General features: G+C 33.0%; 2 protein-coding genes across 17 annotated transcripts; one reads left to right on the top strand and one right to left on the bottom strand.

Annotated features, from left to right (window-relative positions):
* Positions 1–1,324: 1,324 nt before the first annotated feature.
* On the top strand, positions 1,325–14,232 carry LOC111275842 (protein SPA1-RELATED 3-like). Of its 13 annotated transcripts, none has more exons than XR_016333737.1 (9): positions 1,325–1,411; positions 2,033–2,085; positions 2,369–3,391; positions 3,618–3,775; positions 4,915–5,887; positions 5,966–6,158; positions 6,244–6,555; positions 12,888–12,947; positions 13,731–14,232. XR_016333737.1 is itself a non-coding variant. In XM_022861392.2 (9 exons), the coding sequence occupies exons 3-9, from the start codon at positions 2,543–2,545 to the stop codon at positions 13,917–13,919; spliced, it is 2,688 nt and encodes an 895-aa protein (XP_022717127.1). In that variant the 5' UTR covers positions 1,331–1,411; positions 2,033–2,085; positions 2,369–2,542; the 3' UTR covers positions 13,920–14,232. The 13 variants fall into 13 exon arrangements, 8 of the variants coding, with proteins under 8 accessions (XP_022717127.1, XP_022717133.1, XP_089610740.1 ...); XM_022861392.2 differs by having other exon boundaries at positions 1,331–1,411; positions 5,966–6,112; XR_016333738.1 differs by lacking the exon at positions 1,325–1,411 and adding an exon at positions 1,657–1,895.
* LOC111275843 (beta-glucuronosyltransferase GlcAT14A-like) lies at positions 13,561–17,987 on the bottom strand. Of its 4 annotated transcripts, none has more exons than XM_089754616.1 (7): positions 17,596–17,987; positions 16,868–16,927; positions 16,164–16,773; positions 15,966–16,041; positions 15,768–15,883; positions 14,325–15,181; positions 13,561–13,952 (listed from the first exon to the last, which is right to left on the bottom strand). In XM_089754616.1, exons 3-6 carry the CDS (start codon positions 16,738–16,740, stop codon positions 14,682–14,684), a joined length of 1,269 nt encoding a protein of 422 aa, XP_089610742.1. In that variant the 5' UTR covers positions 16,741–16,773; positions 16,868–16,927; positions 17,596–17,987; the 3' UTR covers positions 13,561–13,952; positions 14,325–14,681. The 4 variants fall into 4 exon arrangements, with proteins under 4 accessions (XP_089610742.1, XP_022717135.1, XP_089610743.1 ...); XM_022861400.2 differs by having other exon boundaries at positions 14,309–15,181; positions 17,596–17,973; XM_089754617.1 differs by having other exon boundaries at positions 14,696–15,181; positions 17,596–17,900.
* Between the last annotated feature and the right edge of the window lie 772 nt (positions 17,988–18,759).

Genomic DNA, 18,759 nt, shown 5'->3' with positions numbered 1-18,759 from the left:
AAAATAAAAAATAGTGTACTAAAAAATTTTCAAAAATGCTTTTTTAAATATAGGTAGGTAGGTAGGACAATCTCATGACAAATTATATTTCTTGTATTTTTTTGGGATTTTACTCACTTTGTAATTATGATTTAAAATCATGGTTGCCAAAGAAATTTAGATTTTATTAGATAAGAATGATAAAAAGAGATAAGGATAAAAATTTTATTAATTTAATGATTAAAATTTATAATAATATTTTATTTTATAATTTAACCATTAAATTAATAAAATTATTTTATTTTTCTCTCGTTTCATTTTTCACTATGCAAAATAGTAATTTAATAATATTTATCTGGAAGTCCTTATTTTTCCTCCAAAGTTACATTTCTTAGAAGTGGATTTTTTTTTTTTTTTGAACAAGTTGGGTTCAAATTGTTTACTTTTTCGGATACAAAATTGTTTGCTTTGATAAAGTTTGTTTAGCTACTTTAATAAATTTTTTTTATCAATAATATTTATTGAGTTGATAAAAATTAAAATTTTATTTGTAAAATTTAAATTTGATTCTTGCTAGAGGTAAAGTCTGAAAATTGATAAAAGAAAGATCAAATAATAATTAAAAAAAATCAAAGTAATAAATAAATAGAATTTATCACTAAATCACAAGAGAAATAAAAAAATTTTGGAGGTATCGTGGTCCTTGCTTGCTTCCTCTAGTTTCGTCTCTTATTCTTGCTATCAATAAACTTTTTTTAATGAATAATTTATAAATTTAATATAATTTTTTACTTAAACCTTCTGTATGCTCTAATATTGAATGAGATATCTCCTCTTGTTTAAACTTAAAAAAATAGAAGTTTTTTTATGAGATTTTTTAATTTGAAAAATGTTTAACGTGACAAAATTTCCCAATGCTTGCGATTTTATTAATTATATACTTGAATGAATATGTAAATAATATTTCTAAATAATACTTCACTTTATAAATCATAAATATTAATATCAAAATACCTTATTTCTTGAAATTTTATGATTCTATTTGTGTATAGTTCATGCTCCAATTGGTTGAAAAATCATTCTTTGGAAAAAAAAAAATTTAGGGATACCAATGATAAAACTGAAAACCAATAGGAAACAAATGATTAATCAGGAAACTGTAAGGGTTACCAAATAATTATATTTTCTTTTGGTAACAACCAAATTTGTCCTTAGATTAGATTACAATTACTCTATCACCATGCTGACACCTGTTCTAGAATCTGACCCAACACCAAGTAAGATAACAATTCATTTACAGTTCAAGAGGCCTGCTTTTTGAATAAAATGTCCAAAGGGGTATCTAAAATTTCAACCTTTAAAAGTTATAGTAACAAATTTCCTTGCTTTAAGTTATCCTTTCAGGTTTTCAGGGTTTAAAGAAGAACCACAAGTGTGCTTTCGCTGAACTTTCAACTTGTTTTTTTCTCTTATGGTTTTTTTAATCAATTGTTAGAATCAAAGCTGAGTTTTTCAGCATGATAGGTTACATCATTTTTTTAAAAGATTAAAAATTACTAAAAATGAAAATTTGGGTTGGTTTGTCTGGTTTCAATGATCTCAAAAGGTTTCCTCTTTAAGAAATTCAAGATACCCAAGATCCTCTTTTTCAACACCAAGATAATAATTTTTAATAGCATGGTGTATTCTTTTCCCATACTGAGACTCAGAGACACAGTCCACAGTATTTTCTTTGTAAAATATTTAATTCCCATTGGACCCACAACATATACAAATTTGACGTTTTTAGCCTGTTGCATGAGGGCAAAAAGGCTTGAGGTTATGGTAAAGCCACGTAGTCCAATTGGAATAAAGAGATAATGAAGTGCACAAAAAGAGCGGCTTTTTATTTTATTTTTAATGTTGAAATTCAAATGGTCTGTGATTTCTGTTGGGAAGGTTTTGTTTTGTTTTTTGTTTCTTGTTTTTTTTTTTGGTTATATTGTGGCAATTTTGTGAGGTTGAGAATCTTTAGTGTCAACTAAAAAGTACTTCTTTTTGCTGTGTGGTTCAGTTTACAGGTTGGTCTAGCAGGAACAGAAGAACATCCTTTCATGGTGTTAACTGGTACCTCTCTCTTTCTCTCTCTTCCTTTGGTTTTTTTTTTTTTTAAACGTACACTAAATATTTAAATATATATAGTTTTGTTTGTTGTTTGATGTTTGGTGTGATGTGAAGGTGATTTTATGTTTATTACTGGGTCTTTTGTGTTTTGGCTGTTGGTTTAGGTTGTGTTATTCTTTTTTTCTTTTCTGATTGGCGGTGTAAGTGGTGGTGGGGTTGGTGATAGCTTCTCTAATGATAATTGTGGTGTGCAAAGGTTATTGATTTTGGCTCCTTGTGTTTACAGGGAATTGAGTTTGCACTTGTTGATGGGAAGTTGGGTTCCTTTCATTTTGTGACAATGGAATGAGTTTATGATTCAAATAATGATAGAAGTGAGAGAGTGGATAAGAAGCCAGAATTTTTTCTCATTTCTTGGATTTTTAAGTGGCGGTGTTCATGCAATTCGTGGAGGATAGCAATGGAGGGTACATCTGAATCTGCTTGGCAGGAGTCTGATAGTTCTAGGGCACTGAATACTTCTGGTGTCTCAGACAGGGATCCAAGTCTATTTCGTGCTGAAAGAATCAACATTTCAGGTGATGTTTCGTGTGATTTTGGGTTTAGAAAGGAGGATGGTAGGGATGTGCTGGCTCACAATGATCACCTTAGAAGCCAGGTCGGTGTTTCTGGGGTTTGTGAGTATGAGGCAGCAATAAACCCTTTTGTCCGTGCCATCGAATGGGGTGATGTTAGCTTGAGGCAGTGGTTGGATAAACCAGAACGATCTGTTGATGTCTTTGAATGTTTGCACATATTTAGGCAAATAGTTGAGATTGTAAATATAGCACATTCACAAGGGATTGTTGTCCATAGTGTTCGACCTTCGTGCTTTGTCATGTCCTCATTTAATCATGTTTCCTTCATCGAATCTGCATCTTGTTCGGATTCTGGATCTGATTCTGTTGAGGATGCATTAAATATCCAAAGTATGGAGGTTAAGGATTTATCCTCTACTTTGCCCCTTGACATGTGTCAGCAGCGATGCCTGATGAATGGAGATGTGCAAACTCCAACAAATGTTGTATCAGAAGCTAGTTGCATGCAGTCAAGCTCAGTATGTGCAAGGAATGCACTCATAGAGGAAAGTGAAGAAAATAAAATGTTGGACAGGAGAAATTTTGAACAAAAAGAAGAGAGAAAGCAACCATTTCCTATGAAACAGATATTGCTTATGGAGACCAGTTGGTACACTAGTCCTGAAGAGGCGGCTGGCTCTCCCAGTACCTGTGCTTCTGACATCTATAGATTGGGAGTTCTTCTTTTTGAGGCTAGTTTTGAAAATGCTTGATACCATCCATCATTTTTAAACTTGTGAAATATTTTTCTGTTGTTAGTTTATTGGCTTTTCTATTTGTTATGGCTAGATTAAACTCTTAGGTGCCCCTTTTTTTTGTTTTATTTGCTTTTTGTTATTAATTATTAGTCAATCATCGAATTGAATCTTAAAACTCTTTTCGTTGTATTTTTATACTTAGTATTTTATGTGTCTGCAGTTATTCTGCCCCTTCAGCTCAAGAGAAGAAAAGACTACAACTATGTCTAGTTTAAGACATCGAGTTCTTCCTCCACAGTTGCTCCTGAAGCGGCCAAAGGAAGCTTCATTTTGTTTGTGGTTATTGCATCCTGAGCCAAGTAGTCGTCCACAAATGGGGTAATTTCTTCTTGCCTTTTACACATTCCACCATTATTTATAATTTCTGCACCGAGTGTCCATTATATCTTTCTACTTAAATATATTTTTCTTTTCATTAACATTATCAAACATTTTCTTTATTAATATGAATATGATTGAACTACATGATTGGACTAGTCTTTCTTAATGTGCTGGACAGCATTGTCCTCATGCAAATCTTATGGTCTGACTTTACAAATAGGTTTTAACTTTGTGACTAAAATGTAAGGCATGGCATGCATATTAAAATGTCTGCAATAGTATTGATAATGATCTGTTTTAGTGCATGGAATGTATAATATAAAGGTTTTGGGGCAAAATTCAGGTGACGTCACATTCTCTCAATATGTTATAGGCCATCGGATGGTTTCTTGTGGAGTTATTTCCTTAATGGAAAATAGTTTATGCCTTCAACTATATATTTGTTAGAGAGTTTAGTTAGTCACATGGACAACTTTGCATGGCATTTTCTTGATAAATTTCATTTAATAGTGGAATGAAGAATGTGGTCAAATACTGTGCATTAGAGACAGAATGTTAGAAACATCCATCTAATAAGTCTAGGTGTACATGTAAGCTGTGGCAGACCAAAAATTAGAAAACAAGAAAATTTAGAGCAAGAATATGTAGAGGAAAATTTATCTCTGGACACCGCAAAATTTGGAAAACAAGAAAATTTAAAGGAAAATTTTTCCTTGGACACCCCTAAAGTTTTTCTGCACATCCTTTCTATTGATAAAATTGGTAAATCCATCAGTAGTGTTTTATATATATAAGTGGACACTCCTGAAAAAATTCCTGGCTGCTTCACTGCATGTAAGTAGTATTCTGATAGATAATGGTGTATTTGTCATTGCATTTTCTATTAGTGTTTATGATGGATAATGACGTGTTCCTTTTTTTTTTTGTTTCCCACTTTGTGAAGTAATAGTAGTAAAAGGAAATCTCATTCACACCACCTTCAATTACTTTTATGTCACCATTGCTGTTCTAGACGTATTCCAAGTGTTATCTGCTTCTATTACTGGCACATAAAGTAATTATTACTTTCGGTTTGGAGTTCCATCATTTGTTTATAATAGGTTTGATGTATTAATATTGTTTCACCTGTGTGACAGTGATTTGTTACAGAGTGAGTTTCTTAATGAACCAAGGGATAACCTAGAAGAACGTGAAGCAGCCATAGAGCTCAGGGAGAGAATAGAGGAGCAGGAGTTGTTGCTGGAATTCCTTTTGCTGATACAACAAAGGAAACAGGAAGTCGCCGATAGGATGCAAGATACTGTTTCTTTTCTGTGTTCTGATATTGCAGAAGTTACAAAGCAGCAAACAATCTTAAAGAAAAATGGAGGCTCCCATAAAGAGCTGGGAAAAGATGACAATTCAACATCGAATCTCCCCTCAATAAATATTGTTGATACTGATGATTCTTCTAGGTTGGGGTCTAGAAAACGATTTAGACCAGAACTTAAGATTCAAAATGTTGAAGAATGTGGTGATAACCTTGAAACTCATCAAAAGTTTGATACACTTGCTGAAAATCAAGAAAGTTTACTCCTGAAAAGTTCTCGGTTGATGAAAAACTTTAAGAAACTTGAGTCAGCATATTTTTTGACAAGATGCAGGCCAGTGAAGCAATCAGGGAAGCCTTTGAGTAGACAAACACCATTGAACAGTGATGGCAGAGGATCCATTGTTCTGACAGAAAGAAGTTCTGTCAATAATTTAACATCAAAAGAGAGGTATAGCGAGGGCTTGGAAAGTGGATGGATAAATCCATTCCTTGAGGGCTTGTGCAAGTATCTATCTTACAGCAAGTTAAAAGTCAAGGCAGATTTGAAGCAAGGAGATTTATTAAATTCTTCCAATCTGGTTTGCTCTCTCGGTTTTGATCGTGATGCAGAGTTTTTTGCTACTGCTGGTGTAAATAAGAAGATTAAAGTATTTGAATGTGATGCGATCATAAATGAAAATCGTGACATTCACTATCCTGTGGTTGAAATGGCTAGTCGGTCAAAGCTAAGCAGTATATGTTGGAATAGTTATATTAAAAGCCAGATTGCATCAAGTAACTTTGAAGGAGTGGTGCAGGTAGGTAAAGCGTTCTCTCATCATTCATCATTCAGTTGTCTGTTGCTGTATCTAAATCAGTATCTCTACGGTTTTCAGGTGTGGGATGTTACAAGAAGTCAAGTACTCACTGAAATGAGAGAACATGAGAAACGCGTATGGTCCATCGACTTCTCATCAGCAGATCCAACAATTTTGGCTAGCGGGAGTGACGATGGCTCTGTAAAACTATGGAGTATCAATCAGGCAATTCTATTTTTGCACTTGGTGGATGTCAACTTTGAAACTAAACGTACTGCAGTCATCTAATTTCTTGATATGCATATTTAATTCTGGATGTATGATAAGTTTTTCTCTTACCTGGGTTGCTACTGCAGGGAGTAAGTATTTGTACCATCAAAACAAAGGCCAATGTCTGCTGTGTCCAGTTTCGCTTGGATTCTGGTCGTTATCTTGCATTCGGATCAGCAGATCATAAAATTCATTATTATGATCTCCGAAACTCTAGGATTCCTCTTTCAACACTAGTTGGACACAATAAAGCTGTGAGTTATGTCAAGTTTGTTGATACAAGTACTCTTGTGTCTGCTTCCACGGATAATACTCTGAAGCTTTGGGATTTGTCAATGTGCACTTCTCGGGTTATTGATACTCCTCGTCAGTCCTTTACTGGCCACATGAATGTAAAGGTATATTAACTCATGCATCAAATTGAGCTTTTATGTTTAAATTACGATGTCATGTTTTGTTTGGACTCGATTGCTATGCTTAGTATATTTGTCCTTGTTACAATTGCATGGTTAATCTGCTTTTGTTTGAGAAATCCATGAAGTTAAGGAAGAAAGGAATTGAAATGGTTAAGGTCATAAAGTAGGTTGTTCATTATTAAGCGGTATTATCCCTCATTGCTTAATATTAGAATTCTCCATAACAGAATATGGAGGTTACACTTCTTCAATTATAGCTAGTTGGTTTTAGGTTGGATACATAACACGATATTACAGCCATGACTGTTGTTTCCCCATTAATTTGTTGTCCATTGCTTGAAGATTGTTGTCAAAATTGGTATGCCTATTTATCTGAAGTGTTTGTTTTCTGGACTATCGGACGTGCCCGAACTGTTAAGTGTTAGTGTCTCAATGAGTTAAATTTGGGTTTGTTATGGACTTATGTTCAGATTGGGCCACTCCACCATCGGTTTTAAGTTAGTTACAAGTGTATACAAGTGAATAACTGGAAAATGTGCTTTATTGCATTGAGAAGAAGGCTTACTCTAACCTTTTCCTAGGCTAGGCACAACAGCAGGCAGAAATTATTCCAGAATGAGCAGTACCTTTTACTTCCAAAGTAACTTGCTAACATTAAACTGACTTAGCTAAAGAAAGCTAAATGGACAAAACAAGGATTTACTTGAAGAACCAAAGTGGTTGGATGCAATTCTTGTTAAGTGAAAGTCCACAAATGGGGTTTGTCTCTCTTTTATAAGATTCTGCTGAAGGGCAGACTGGCCAAAGTTGACGTTGTTAGTATATTTTCCCATTTGAGGATGTAGATTCTTGATTTTGGCTAGTAATATTTTAATCACTTTAAGTTTCTCTAAAGTTATTTTACAAGAATCACATCATTATATACATATGCATAATAAAGCTAATTCTGAACAAATAACAAGGTTGTTTTATTGAAGGCTGTTAACAGAATAATTATTCATGAAACATTTCTTTCACGGAACAGCTTTTCACGGAATAACTTTTTAATGAACAACTCCTTCATAGAACATCTTCTCGGAAAAGTTGTTCACAGAATAACTACTCTAGGAACAACTCCTTCATAGACATCTTTATGTAACAGTTGTTCATGGAACAACTATTCAAGGAACAACTCCTTCATGAAACAACTGTTCACGAAATAACTTTCTCAAGGAAAAACACCAACACCTTTACCAAAAGCTCTTTCACTGAAAGTTGCTTTACTAAGAGTTATTTAACAATAGGTGCTTCACTAAATGTTAATTCTCCAAAAAGAAGAATTGAAAATAACCTGGAATATGGCAGGTTTCTCTTGTTAACTTCATTATTGAGTTGTTTCGGAGAGTTTGGCTTAGTGGATAAGATATGGCGATGGTTAAGAGGTCTCCTTTTAACCTTTCTTGAAAGTATGAGTGTTTCTCCTTTCTTTTAGAATAAATAGTAACTTCCATGTTTACCATATTTATCACCAAAAACTAATTAAACTCTCATTAGACAATGCATTAACACTTTTGGTAACTATCAATTCCACCATTATTTCTATTGAATACTCAAGATATGTAACTCTTATTCTTTGAACCTATAAATATGAGTTTCACAACTCATTGAGGGATTTTTTGGAGACCTTGGCAAATTCACTCAGTTCTCCCTCAAACTCTCTTTGCAATTCTATCTTGCCAAAACCCTTTCTCAGCCTTATCTTTTCTTTGTTCTGCCTTGTTTCACTGTCTATCACCACTTGCTGTTGCACTTAATACTTCAAGGGTCTGCTCCAGTGTTCTTTGCTGTAGTCTCCCTGCACATTTTGTTTTGCTTGTTTACAATGCTTCCTCACCTCAACAAAAAACCCTTTTACATTTTGGTGACTCCACTAGGGATCAAATCCTTTTACATTCCAATAATCACAGGAATGTGTCAGCAGTTTATATATAACAATGCACCCTATCAACAGTAAATATAGAGAATTTTTTAATTGATTGGACACATAACTATCTAAGTATGATTTTGAGAAAAAACTTGCACCTCTTCTTAACTTAACTTTGTAGTCCATTAAACAACAATATTCCTTTCTTTTCTTATCAATTTTATTATCAAACTCTCGTAGACCATTTTTGACCATGATATATATTAAAAATCATTAAAGTCAATAATAATTCTTTAAAATTAATTGAATAAGAAATAAGAAAGTCTTTTTTTATTTTTACTTTCAATCTTGCGCACAAGGCTAGACTTATGTGCAAAGCTAACCTTTGCATGTAAAGTTTGATTACGTGCAAGTCAAGCTTTTGCATCAAAAATATTTTTTAATTTTAATTTTTTGTAATATTTATTTATTTTGCTTATGCTAGCTTAGAGCGTACGTTGCTTTGATAAAGTGCATTTTATACCCGTCTTATTAATCATTGAAATTTTTTTATTTTATGCATGGAATACTCCTTAATTTTTATCAAAGGAATTCCAAGTAGGGAGCAAAATATCCATGCATAGAAGCATGCCCACGCACAATTCTTATTCTTTTGACAATTCTTGTATATTTTTTAGAGAAACATTATAATTAATTGTTCTCTTTTTTTTTAAAGAAGCATTTCTATTACTTATTTTCCTATTTTTTAGAAACATTCTCATTACTTGTTCTTTTATTTTTTTTAGGAGCACATTTCCATGATTTATTCTCTTATTTTTTAAGGGAAAATTTTATTTTTAAAGGGAAAAATTCCAATTACTTATTCTGTTATTTTTTAGGAAAACATTTCCATTACTTATTCTTCTATTTTTAAGGAAATATTCTCATGACTTGTTCTCCTATTTTTTAAGGAAACACTTGCATTACTTGTTCTCTTATTTTTTAGGGAAACATTCCAATTACCTGTTATTCTATTTTTAGGGAAACAATCCCATTAGTTATTCTTTTATTTTTTAGAAAAATACTCCTATTACTTGTTCTCCTATTTTATGGCAACACTTTCATTACTTGTTTCATTTAACAATTTTTCTATTTTTTGGAGAAATACTAATGTTATGGCTTACACTTTCATGCATTAGTTATCACGTAAGAATTCTTTGATATATAACATTAAAATTTGCTTATTTTACGTATGGGACACTCTTTGATTTTTGTCAAAGAAATTCCATGCAGGTAGCAATGAACTCGCTCATGTGCAGAAAATATGTATATGTATATAATTTTTTCATGAAACTTACATCATTCATCTATTAATTATGAGAATAAATATATCTTATATATCTTATTTTCATTTAAGGCTGTACACGAAACAGCTTTTCATGGAAAATCTTATTCATAGAAAAGCTCTTCACAAAATAACTATTTTCCTCAAGAAAAAACACTTAACACTTTTATCAAAAGTTGTTTCACTAAGAGTTATTCCATAAAAGATGTTTTATCGAATGTTACTTCACCAAAAAAAGTAAAAATAACCTAGGAATATGTCAAATATGTCAAGGTTCTTGGGTTGACTTCAATATTGAGATGTTTTGGAGAATTTGGCTTGGTGGATCAAATATGTAGATATTAAAAGGTCTCCTTTTAACCTTTCTCTAAAGTATGGGTATTTCCCCTTTCTTTTATAATAAATAGTGAACATACCTATCACCAATAGCTAATTAATTACCATTAGACAATGCATTAACACCTTTTGTAACTGTCAATTCCAGTATTATTTCTATTCAATACTCAAGATATGTAACTCCTATTCTTAGAACCTATAATTAGGAGTTTCCACAATTCATTGAGGGACTTTTTGGAGACCTTGGCAAATTCACTTAATCCTCTTTTAAATTCTCTCTGCAATTCTCTCTTTCCAAATCCCTTTCTTAGCCTTATCTCTTTTTTGCTTAGCGTTGCTTAACCATCTACCACCACCTATCGTTGTACTCAATATTTCAGGGTGTGCTCTAGTCTTCCTCTCTGTCATTTTTCAACAGATTCTTTCTACTCGGTTATAACGCTTCCTCACCTTAACAAAAAACCCGTTTACAGAGGCTTTTATTTTATTTTCTTTAGTAACTTTCTTGGTGTTTATAAATCTTAAAGATAGAATATAAATAAAGATTATTTGTCAATTTTTGAACATTTTTTACTGACTTTGGAAACTGTCTTAATAGTGTTAAGACCAAAATATGAGCCTAATTAACACCAATGTTCATTTTATGTGACACCTTAATCTTTCATCAAGATATTCTGAGAATCTGTTATGATATATTAGTAGAAATACTTGTGAGATGCTTTTTATGGGATAAAACCGTAAGACTTTCAGGTCAAAGCGAATAATATTTTGCAGGTTAAGTGTGGGTCTTCACAAATGGTATTAGAGCTGTTACTAGTCGAACACGCATGTTGGGTGCGAATCTCCACAAATGGTATCAGAGTAATCACCTGTCAAACGAGAGCTAAGTGTTACATTGTAAGAGTCACCTGTAAAATTCCAACCCCTGATGTGATTCTAGTTCTTTAGTTTAGTGTACTCAGTATTTTAGGGTGTGCTCTAGTCTTTCTTTCCATCATCTTTCGACAGATTCTTTTTACTTGGTTATAATGCTTCCTCACCTTAACAAAAAACCTTTTTACAAAGGTCTTTATTTTATTTTCTTTTCTTTTAGTAACTTTCTTGGTGTTTATAAATCTTAAAGATAGAATATAAATAAAGACTATTTGTCTATTTTTGAACATTTTTTATTGACTTTGGAAACTGTCTTAATAATGTTAAGACCAAAATATGAACCAAATTAATACCAATGTTCATTTTATGTGACACTCCAATCCCATATCAGGATATTTTGAGAATCTGCTATGATATATATATATATATATATATTGATACTTGTGAAACGTTTTTTATGGGACAAAATCATAAGATCTTCAGGTCAAAACGAATAATATCTTGCAGGTTAAGTGTGGGTATTCACAAATGGTATTAGAGTAGTCATTAGTCGAACACATAGGTTGAGTACAGGTCTCCACAAATGGTATCAGAGTAATCACTTGTCGAACGGGAGCTAAGTGCTACATCATGAGTCACCTTTAAAATTCCAACACCTAGTGTGATTCTGGTACTGTGGTTTAGTGTACTTTGTATGGGCTTTACGAGGATGTCAAGCTTTAATAAGGAAATTTGTGATACCCCAATCCCACATTGGGATGTACTTGTGAGGTTCGTTTTATGGGACAACTATGAGACTTCGGATCAAAATAGATAATATCTCATAGGTTTGGTGTGAGTCTCTACAAATGGTATCAAAGCGGTCTTCAGTTAGACGAGAGCTAGGTGTTAGATTCTGGGAGTCACTTTTAAAATCTTGAGAGGTAAGTGCTACACGATGGGAGCTAACTCAATAATATCAACGTGTGGTGTGATCTTGGTTTTGTGTGTGCTTTGTGCTAAAAGCTTGACGAGGATGTCTGTCAAGCTTTAATAGGAGAGTTTGTGTACTTTGTGCTGAGCCTGACGAGGACGTTGAGTTTGTGTGCTTTGTGTTGGACTTGACAATAACATTTAACTTTAACAAGGACACCTCAATCCAACATCAAGATGTTCTAAAAGTCTACTATAATATATAAGTTGAGACTTGAATCCAAGTTTGTGAGGTGTCTTTTGTAAGAGAAAACTAGACTTAGCGATTTGTGTATTTGTATGGTGTAAAATATTGAAATTCGTGTATTCGTATTATGTTTCATACAAAAATTTCCTGACATAATTTATATTGATACGAAAACATAAAATACATTTCTTTGATTCACATTGATACGAAAATATGAACTATATTTTTTTTATTTTGTTAAATCCACATAGTTATTGCTAAAATTTTAAGTCGTGTCACCTTTATATTTTATTTTCATATCGTATTCGTGTCGTGTTTTAGATTACCAGATTTAGACAAAACTGTAAAACCTTTGGGTTAAAATGAACAATATCTCACAGGTTGGATACTGATCTCTACATTTTATTTCTTTAATAGTAATAATGATAATAATAATAATAATAATACTTTTACCTAAAAGTATCCATTGTCATGTGCTAAAAGGAACCACTTTGCTAGTTTGCGATCTTAACAAAAAAAGCTGCCTTAAAGTCATATACTTTCTTGCAAAAGCTTCTTTTCAGTAGCTTTATATGTTGCAATGAAATGAATTTTTGTGACAATTTATTTGGTCTGCTTGAGTTTGTTTCCATCCTCATAAACAATGACTAGTTAAACATAATTTGCTCATGGAAAATTATTCCGTCTTGTTGATGTACTTCATATTCTCCTTGTTGTAGAACTTTGTGGGCTTGTCAGTATCTGATGGTTACATTGCAACTGGTTCAGAAACTAATGAGGTACTCTATATATTCTTTCGTTATATAGTCAGAGAAAAATGCATTGATGCAATTTTGTTGGCCTTCCCATTGCATCCACACTCTAGTGCCATGATGAAATCATATTCGTAGTTCTTGTTCAAAAAATTATCTTTGGAAAAGCTGTCATCCTTCCACTTGGTACCATTCACTGAAGTTGCATAAAAAGTCAAGGCCGTCCTTAGGGAAATTTTCAGAAAGAAGCCTCTTGTAATCAATCTGCTTGAAGATCATGCCATGATCTTGCCTATTGCATTAAAGAACATCAATCTAAAATAATTACCAAAATCATTAGGTATCAAAGTTATTTTGAGAGATTAGCAAAGTCCATTGATGGTGTTGCAGAAGAGAAAATTTCCTTTAATGTTGCAATTTTATTCTTACCCTACATATTTGAACAGCAAATGCCTATCACATTTATTATGTATGCATCCTACATTATGAAAAGTTAGATGATGAGAAAAGTAGATAGATTTAGTTGCAGTGTTCTGCAGTTAGTACTGATCACAGAGATTTGCCGTAGTTGTCAGAGCTTTTACGAATCTTATATGAAGACTCTACAATACCAACTCCTGGTTTTTGGTGAAACCTGTGGTTTATAAGTAACGAACGTGTAATAGACAGCAGCTTCAATTTCATTTCAAAATGTCAGTCTGTAGTATGTTTTGCTTTTGCTCTGTTGAGGCATCCATTCCATCATGCCTTTTGAACATGATATTATACAGATTTATGCATTCAGCACTCACTAGAAATTCTATTGTATAGGTATTCATATATCATAAGGCGTTCCCGATGCCAGCCTTGACATTCAAGTTCAACAACATGGATCCAGTTTCTGGTAATGAAATGGATGATGCTGCGCAGTTTATCTCTTCTGTTTGTTGGCGTGGCCAGTCCTCTACCCTTGTTGCCGCAAATTCTACCGGGAATATCAAAATTTTGGAGATGGTTTAGTTTGGCCTCTTCCTCTTTGAAATCATCCATGATCTAAGCAAAAAGGACACAGGCAAATCAGTGCACCATGCAGGCACAGAACAACAAACAAGGATAGGTGTCTTACATTGGAGAAGATTAAAGGGTTACAGCATTTAAGCAAAAAAATTTTGGCAGTAGGTTGTAGCGGATGCAATTTAACATTTAGAGTGAGAATGACTTGATCAAATATATGTAGATAAAATTTAAAGGAGAAAAAAGGGTAAAAAGCAGCCCTCTTGTATATTTCCTAATGCTTATAATTCATAGCCATTTTTTTGAGTAAGTATATTAATTTTCTGAAGCATCACAGTTGGATATTTCTTTTTAGAGTTATTCGGCAAGAGTAGTGGAAACCAAATGAGATGCACCTGAGTGAATGCTTACATGGCTTGGGATCTTTCATAACCAGAACTTCAACATCAAGGGTCACCAAGTTTGTGAACATCAATGTCTTGAAAAAGTATTGTTCTGTGGTAGAGAAATATTGAATAACAATTCCAAAAGATGGAAGCATAAAGCCATTTTTTTTTAGAGTACCAAAAAAGTGCGGCATCGACCATGGAGTACCATTTTTGATCCTGAGCAAGGCTATAATCTTGAATTCCTATTGGTTGCAGCAAAACTAAGATTAACCTTAAGTTATTTGGCCAGATGAGCAATGCCCGTTATTAAAATTCTTCTATTAGATACAATTTTCCCAGCTGTGCTGCCTCAATGATTGAACTTTCCCAATTATGAAACCTATTTACACTGACCTTGACCAAGATTAGCTTTCATGGCTAACCTAGTTATGAGTTGGAGAAGCCTTTGAGCTCCTGGACCTGGCTTGATCTTGTTCAAGTCTCCAACTTTCGAACATTTTGGTTTGCCAGAGCACCAAGCACCTGGGGTGAAGCTCCCCCTTGACCGGCCAAGCAAATCCTTATCAATCTTATCCAAGACAGGATCATCTTGTTTGAATTTCCGAGCAAATGCAGCATTACTCCTAACCATATTGTCCGTGTCATTAAGGGTAAGGACGTGCGGGTGCTGTTTAGGGGGAGTGTCCCATGAAATATAATGCATATCATGATTTACGACGGTCTTAGCGAACTCTGGAACATTGCATATGACAGTCTGAAAGTAGCCTTCAGGTGAGGAGAGAAAGTTTGTGTAGTACATGAGAATAGTTCTTGGTAGATTATCCCAACCCCAGACACAGAACTCTACAAATGAATGTGACAAAACTGTCCATGCTGAACCTGCAATCAAAGAGGTTGTTCTGAAACCGTTAACCACCAATTTTGCATAACAAGACAAATTTACCATTTCTATTTCTAACATATGAGTAGGGCTGCAATATATGCTATTATGTAGGAGCGTAATGTGTGGTTCGAACTTAAAGTGAAGAACAAAGCCAAGGCATTGCTTTAAGATCAAGGATCCATCCAGCAAAATCACTAAAACAATGCATATATGTTTTCAAATGTTTTAACAGAGCTTGCCTATAAGCCTAATTTATAAAAAGTTTAACTCAAACCCACCATATAGCTTCAGAAAATACACTTTTAGATGGAAAAAATTATATGAGATCAGAAACAATAATGTCATCTACCTATAAGAAGATAAAGCTGAAGATGTGGTTTACCTATTGAGACCACCTAGATGGAACTGATCCCCAGAAACAATTCTTATGAAATTTCAGTACTATGAATAACTGCTCAAGTACTTTTAAACATTGCAGTCCCCGTATTCTTAATTGTAAAGAATCAAGACACTAAAAGTTTGAATCACTGAACAAAGAAATTAAAATAAAAAAAAAAATCAGCCGTGTGACAGAGTACTAACCAGTAAATAATTTAAATGCAGTAGGTAATGTTCTTCTTGGTGTGGCCCAAAATACATCAGACTTGGTTGACATGTAGAGTCCAGGATCTATAATCAAAGGCATCGCTCTTTTGTCCCTGCACAAGAACAGGCGAAATATGTTGGCATTTGACATATATAAAGATTTTAGATAGAAAGGGAATCAGGGAGAGAACTTACGCTTTCCAGCCAAGCTGACTTGTGTGCTCAATAAAATTAAGGTTCCGGTTTAAAGCCGAAAATGCATAAAGAAGATCTGCAAATTACAATCTAATTGATCAATGACTACTCGTGCAGAATCGAATAACTGAATACGCAAAACAAGATCAACCAGCCCAGAAAAGCAGAGAACAAATAAGGCATGTGATAGAGGCTAACCATCTTGAGTCACAAGAGGATAATCTGATGCACTGAGATTGATAAACCAATCCCAATCTTTACTTCTCTTGAGAAGAATGGCACAAGCATGAAGAGTACTAGCAACCATGGTGGGTCCTCTATAAGTAACCATATTAGCCTTGGTGATCATATAAACATTCCCAACTTTGGAGAAAATTGTATGGTTTTTTATTCTGGAAGCAAGTGTCAATCTTTCCTCTGCAGGTGCCTCAAGGTCCAAATGGACCACATATTGATTCCGTGGATGATACAGGGCATGAAGAGTTCTCCAAAGCTTTTCCAGATCACCTTTTGATCCAGAAACCAAATAAGCAAAACGAGGTACTGTTGGACCAGGAGGAGGTGGTGGGGTACCTAGGTCAATCTTCGATTCAGCATAGCCCGGCTTTCTTTGGTTCATCGAAGTATGAGCCGGCAAAATGGAGAAGACTGAATTGATTTTGTAAACTGAAGTAACAACCCCCATATTGAAGGAAGTGACAAGAAGGAACGTGCATATGAGAGAAGTTATCACAAGCGGAAACACCCATTTCTTCTCCATGTTCATCGACACCATTGCGATACCTTATCATAGGATCCAATAAAGAATCTTCACAGCAAAATTTTTGCTCATCAACAACTCAAAACATAGAAAAAAAAAACATTATATCTTGAGTCAGTTACAAATGGTACCAAACAAGTACCTTCAATCTTCAGATCAAGACCTTTCCTTTAATATATACTCCAAAATATACCTTGTACAGCTGCTAAATGAACAACCAACATTGATATTAGTTTATAATATCATAACAAAGTATTTTATGGTATAATAACCTGTTGTGCTAATTTCCAGAACACAAAGTGATTGAAACTTGCTTCAGTCACTGAATCAAATATAGACAAGCAATAAAATAACAACAGATTACCAAGAGAGAGAAACGAGTATACAAAGTACAAGACATACAAAAAGAAAAAGATATGATGCACAAGGAAAAATGGACAACAAGACTAGAAAAGGAACCAGACAAGAATAAACAATTAGTTAAAGCATCATTAAGAAAATCGAACAATTAGTTAAACATACATTGTCAGTAAGCTACTACTCTCTTTAAGGTATCTGATTTCTGAAGAAAAGTCGTGATTATTTCCAACTTTTATGTTGGATAAAAGAACAAATCTAAATTAAAATTTTCTTTGATCATCAAATCTGTAAATCCACGCGTGGTAAAATATTCATAACTACCGTTCAATAAAAACCCAAAAACAGAAAATCAGAAAAGATAAAACCCAAATCTAGAATCATAGAGTTATTAATGGAAGTAAAATCTTAATATAAATTGGAAAAAAAATCACAAAATCTCAATGAATATAAACCGAAAACATGAAGAAAACATTAGAAAAACGCGAAATGAAACTATTTCAAGAAACAAACCTGACTTTTTATGCTGGTAGACAACAAAAATATTGTTCCTTATAATTAAAAAATATAATAAAATTGTTCCTTATTTTAACTGGTGAGAAAAAGAGCAGAGAAGAGCAGAGCTTTGAGTTAATGTTAATAAAGAAAGAAAAAAAAAAAAAGATCTTTCTCTTTCCTTTTCTGCTTCTCTCTTTCCCTTTCTTGTAGCTCTCTTGTATCTAACGCTCAGGAGTTTCTCTTAATATAGAAGAGCCTTTGATTCATCAAAGACTCTGCAACAACAACAAAAAAAAAAAACCGACCAAAAAAAAGAATCCGCAAAATTTGAACACATTGAAAAGTTACAAAGTTTTGTTTGCTTTTCATGGGAGTCTTACATAATACAGTAACAATGTTTCTTGTTCACATTATATTTTTTATGTGAGAAATTATTTATTATGTCCATGTACATATGTGCATGAATATATCTAAATTAAATAATTAATAATAAATATAATCGATTTTTTTTATTTTTTTAATTAAAATAATTTAAATTTTTTATTTTACAAATAAATTATTTTTTATTCGAAGTTATTAAAACTTAAGTTTCATAAATTAAATTAAAAATTTAATATTTTATCAGCAGATCGTATAATTATTAATTTAAAAGATTATATTTTTCAAATATCAACTTATATAGAGTTTTAAAGGAATGAATCTTCAAAATATAAAATTTTAAAAGAATGAATCTTATTAAATATGATGCAAAAAAATCTAACATTAAAATTATATGAATGAGTCCTTGACACGGTTCAATTCATGATAAATTCATGCATTGTTTAAAACCAAACTTAATTATAATTCCGGATTTAACTCCTATTTTAAATTATTTAATTCTATGTACAATTAGAGTTAGTTTTGATCGAATGGATAATATTGATGCGAACTTGATCCAATGAATGTGACAAAATTGATAAGAGAGGTGGTGTCGTTTGGGGAAAATTAAATCCTAGGCAAAATGTTGTGCGTGTGACTGAAACATCAATGCGCAATGAACTGAAATTTTCTGTTTTGTCTCTTTGAAAAATGATTTTGGCTTTGAAGTTTTGATCCCATTTCATACTCCATTCTTGACTTTGTCGAATTAAAATTAATTTCCCTTCTCACCTTTTCAATATGTTATTATTATTTGTACTT

The sequence above is a fragment of the Durio zibethinus genome, chromosome 25, assembly GCF_047325235.1.
Source record: "Durio zibethinus cultivar Kanyao isolate XHJ-2024 chromosome 25, ASM4732523v1, whole genome shotgun sequence".
NCBI lineage: Eukaryota > Viridiplantae > Streptophyta > Magnoliopsida > Malvales > Malvaceae > Durio > Durio zibethinus.
This window is presented reverse-complemented; position numbering and strand designations above follow the sequence as displayed.

Coding starts and splice junctions, on each gene's coding strand:
- LOC111275843 (XM_089754616.1), bottom strand. CDS start 16,740: ATGGTGTCGATGAACATGGAGAAGAAATGGGTGTTTCCGCTTGTGATA. Junction 16,042..16,163: donor TCCTCTTGTGACTCAAGATG/GTTAGCCTCTAT, acceptor TGTAATTTGCAG/ATCTTCTTTATGCATTTTCG. Junction 15,884..15,965: donor AGTCAGCTTGGCTGGAAAGC/GTAAGTTCTCTC, acceptor GTTCTTGTGCAG/GGACAAAAGAGCGATGCCTT.
- LOC111275842 (XM_022861392.2), top strand. CDS start 2,543: ATGGAGGGTACATCTGAATCTGCTTGGCAGGAGTCTGATAGTTCTAGG. Junction 5,888..5,965: donor ACTTTGAAGGAGTGGTGCAG/GTAGGTAAAGCG, acceptor TACGGTTTTCAG/GTGTGGGATGTTACAAGAAG. Junction 12,948..13,730: donor CTGGTTCAGAAACTAATGAG/GTACTCTATATA, acceptor TCTATTGTATAG/GTATTCATATATCATAAGGC.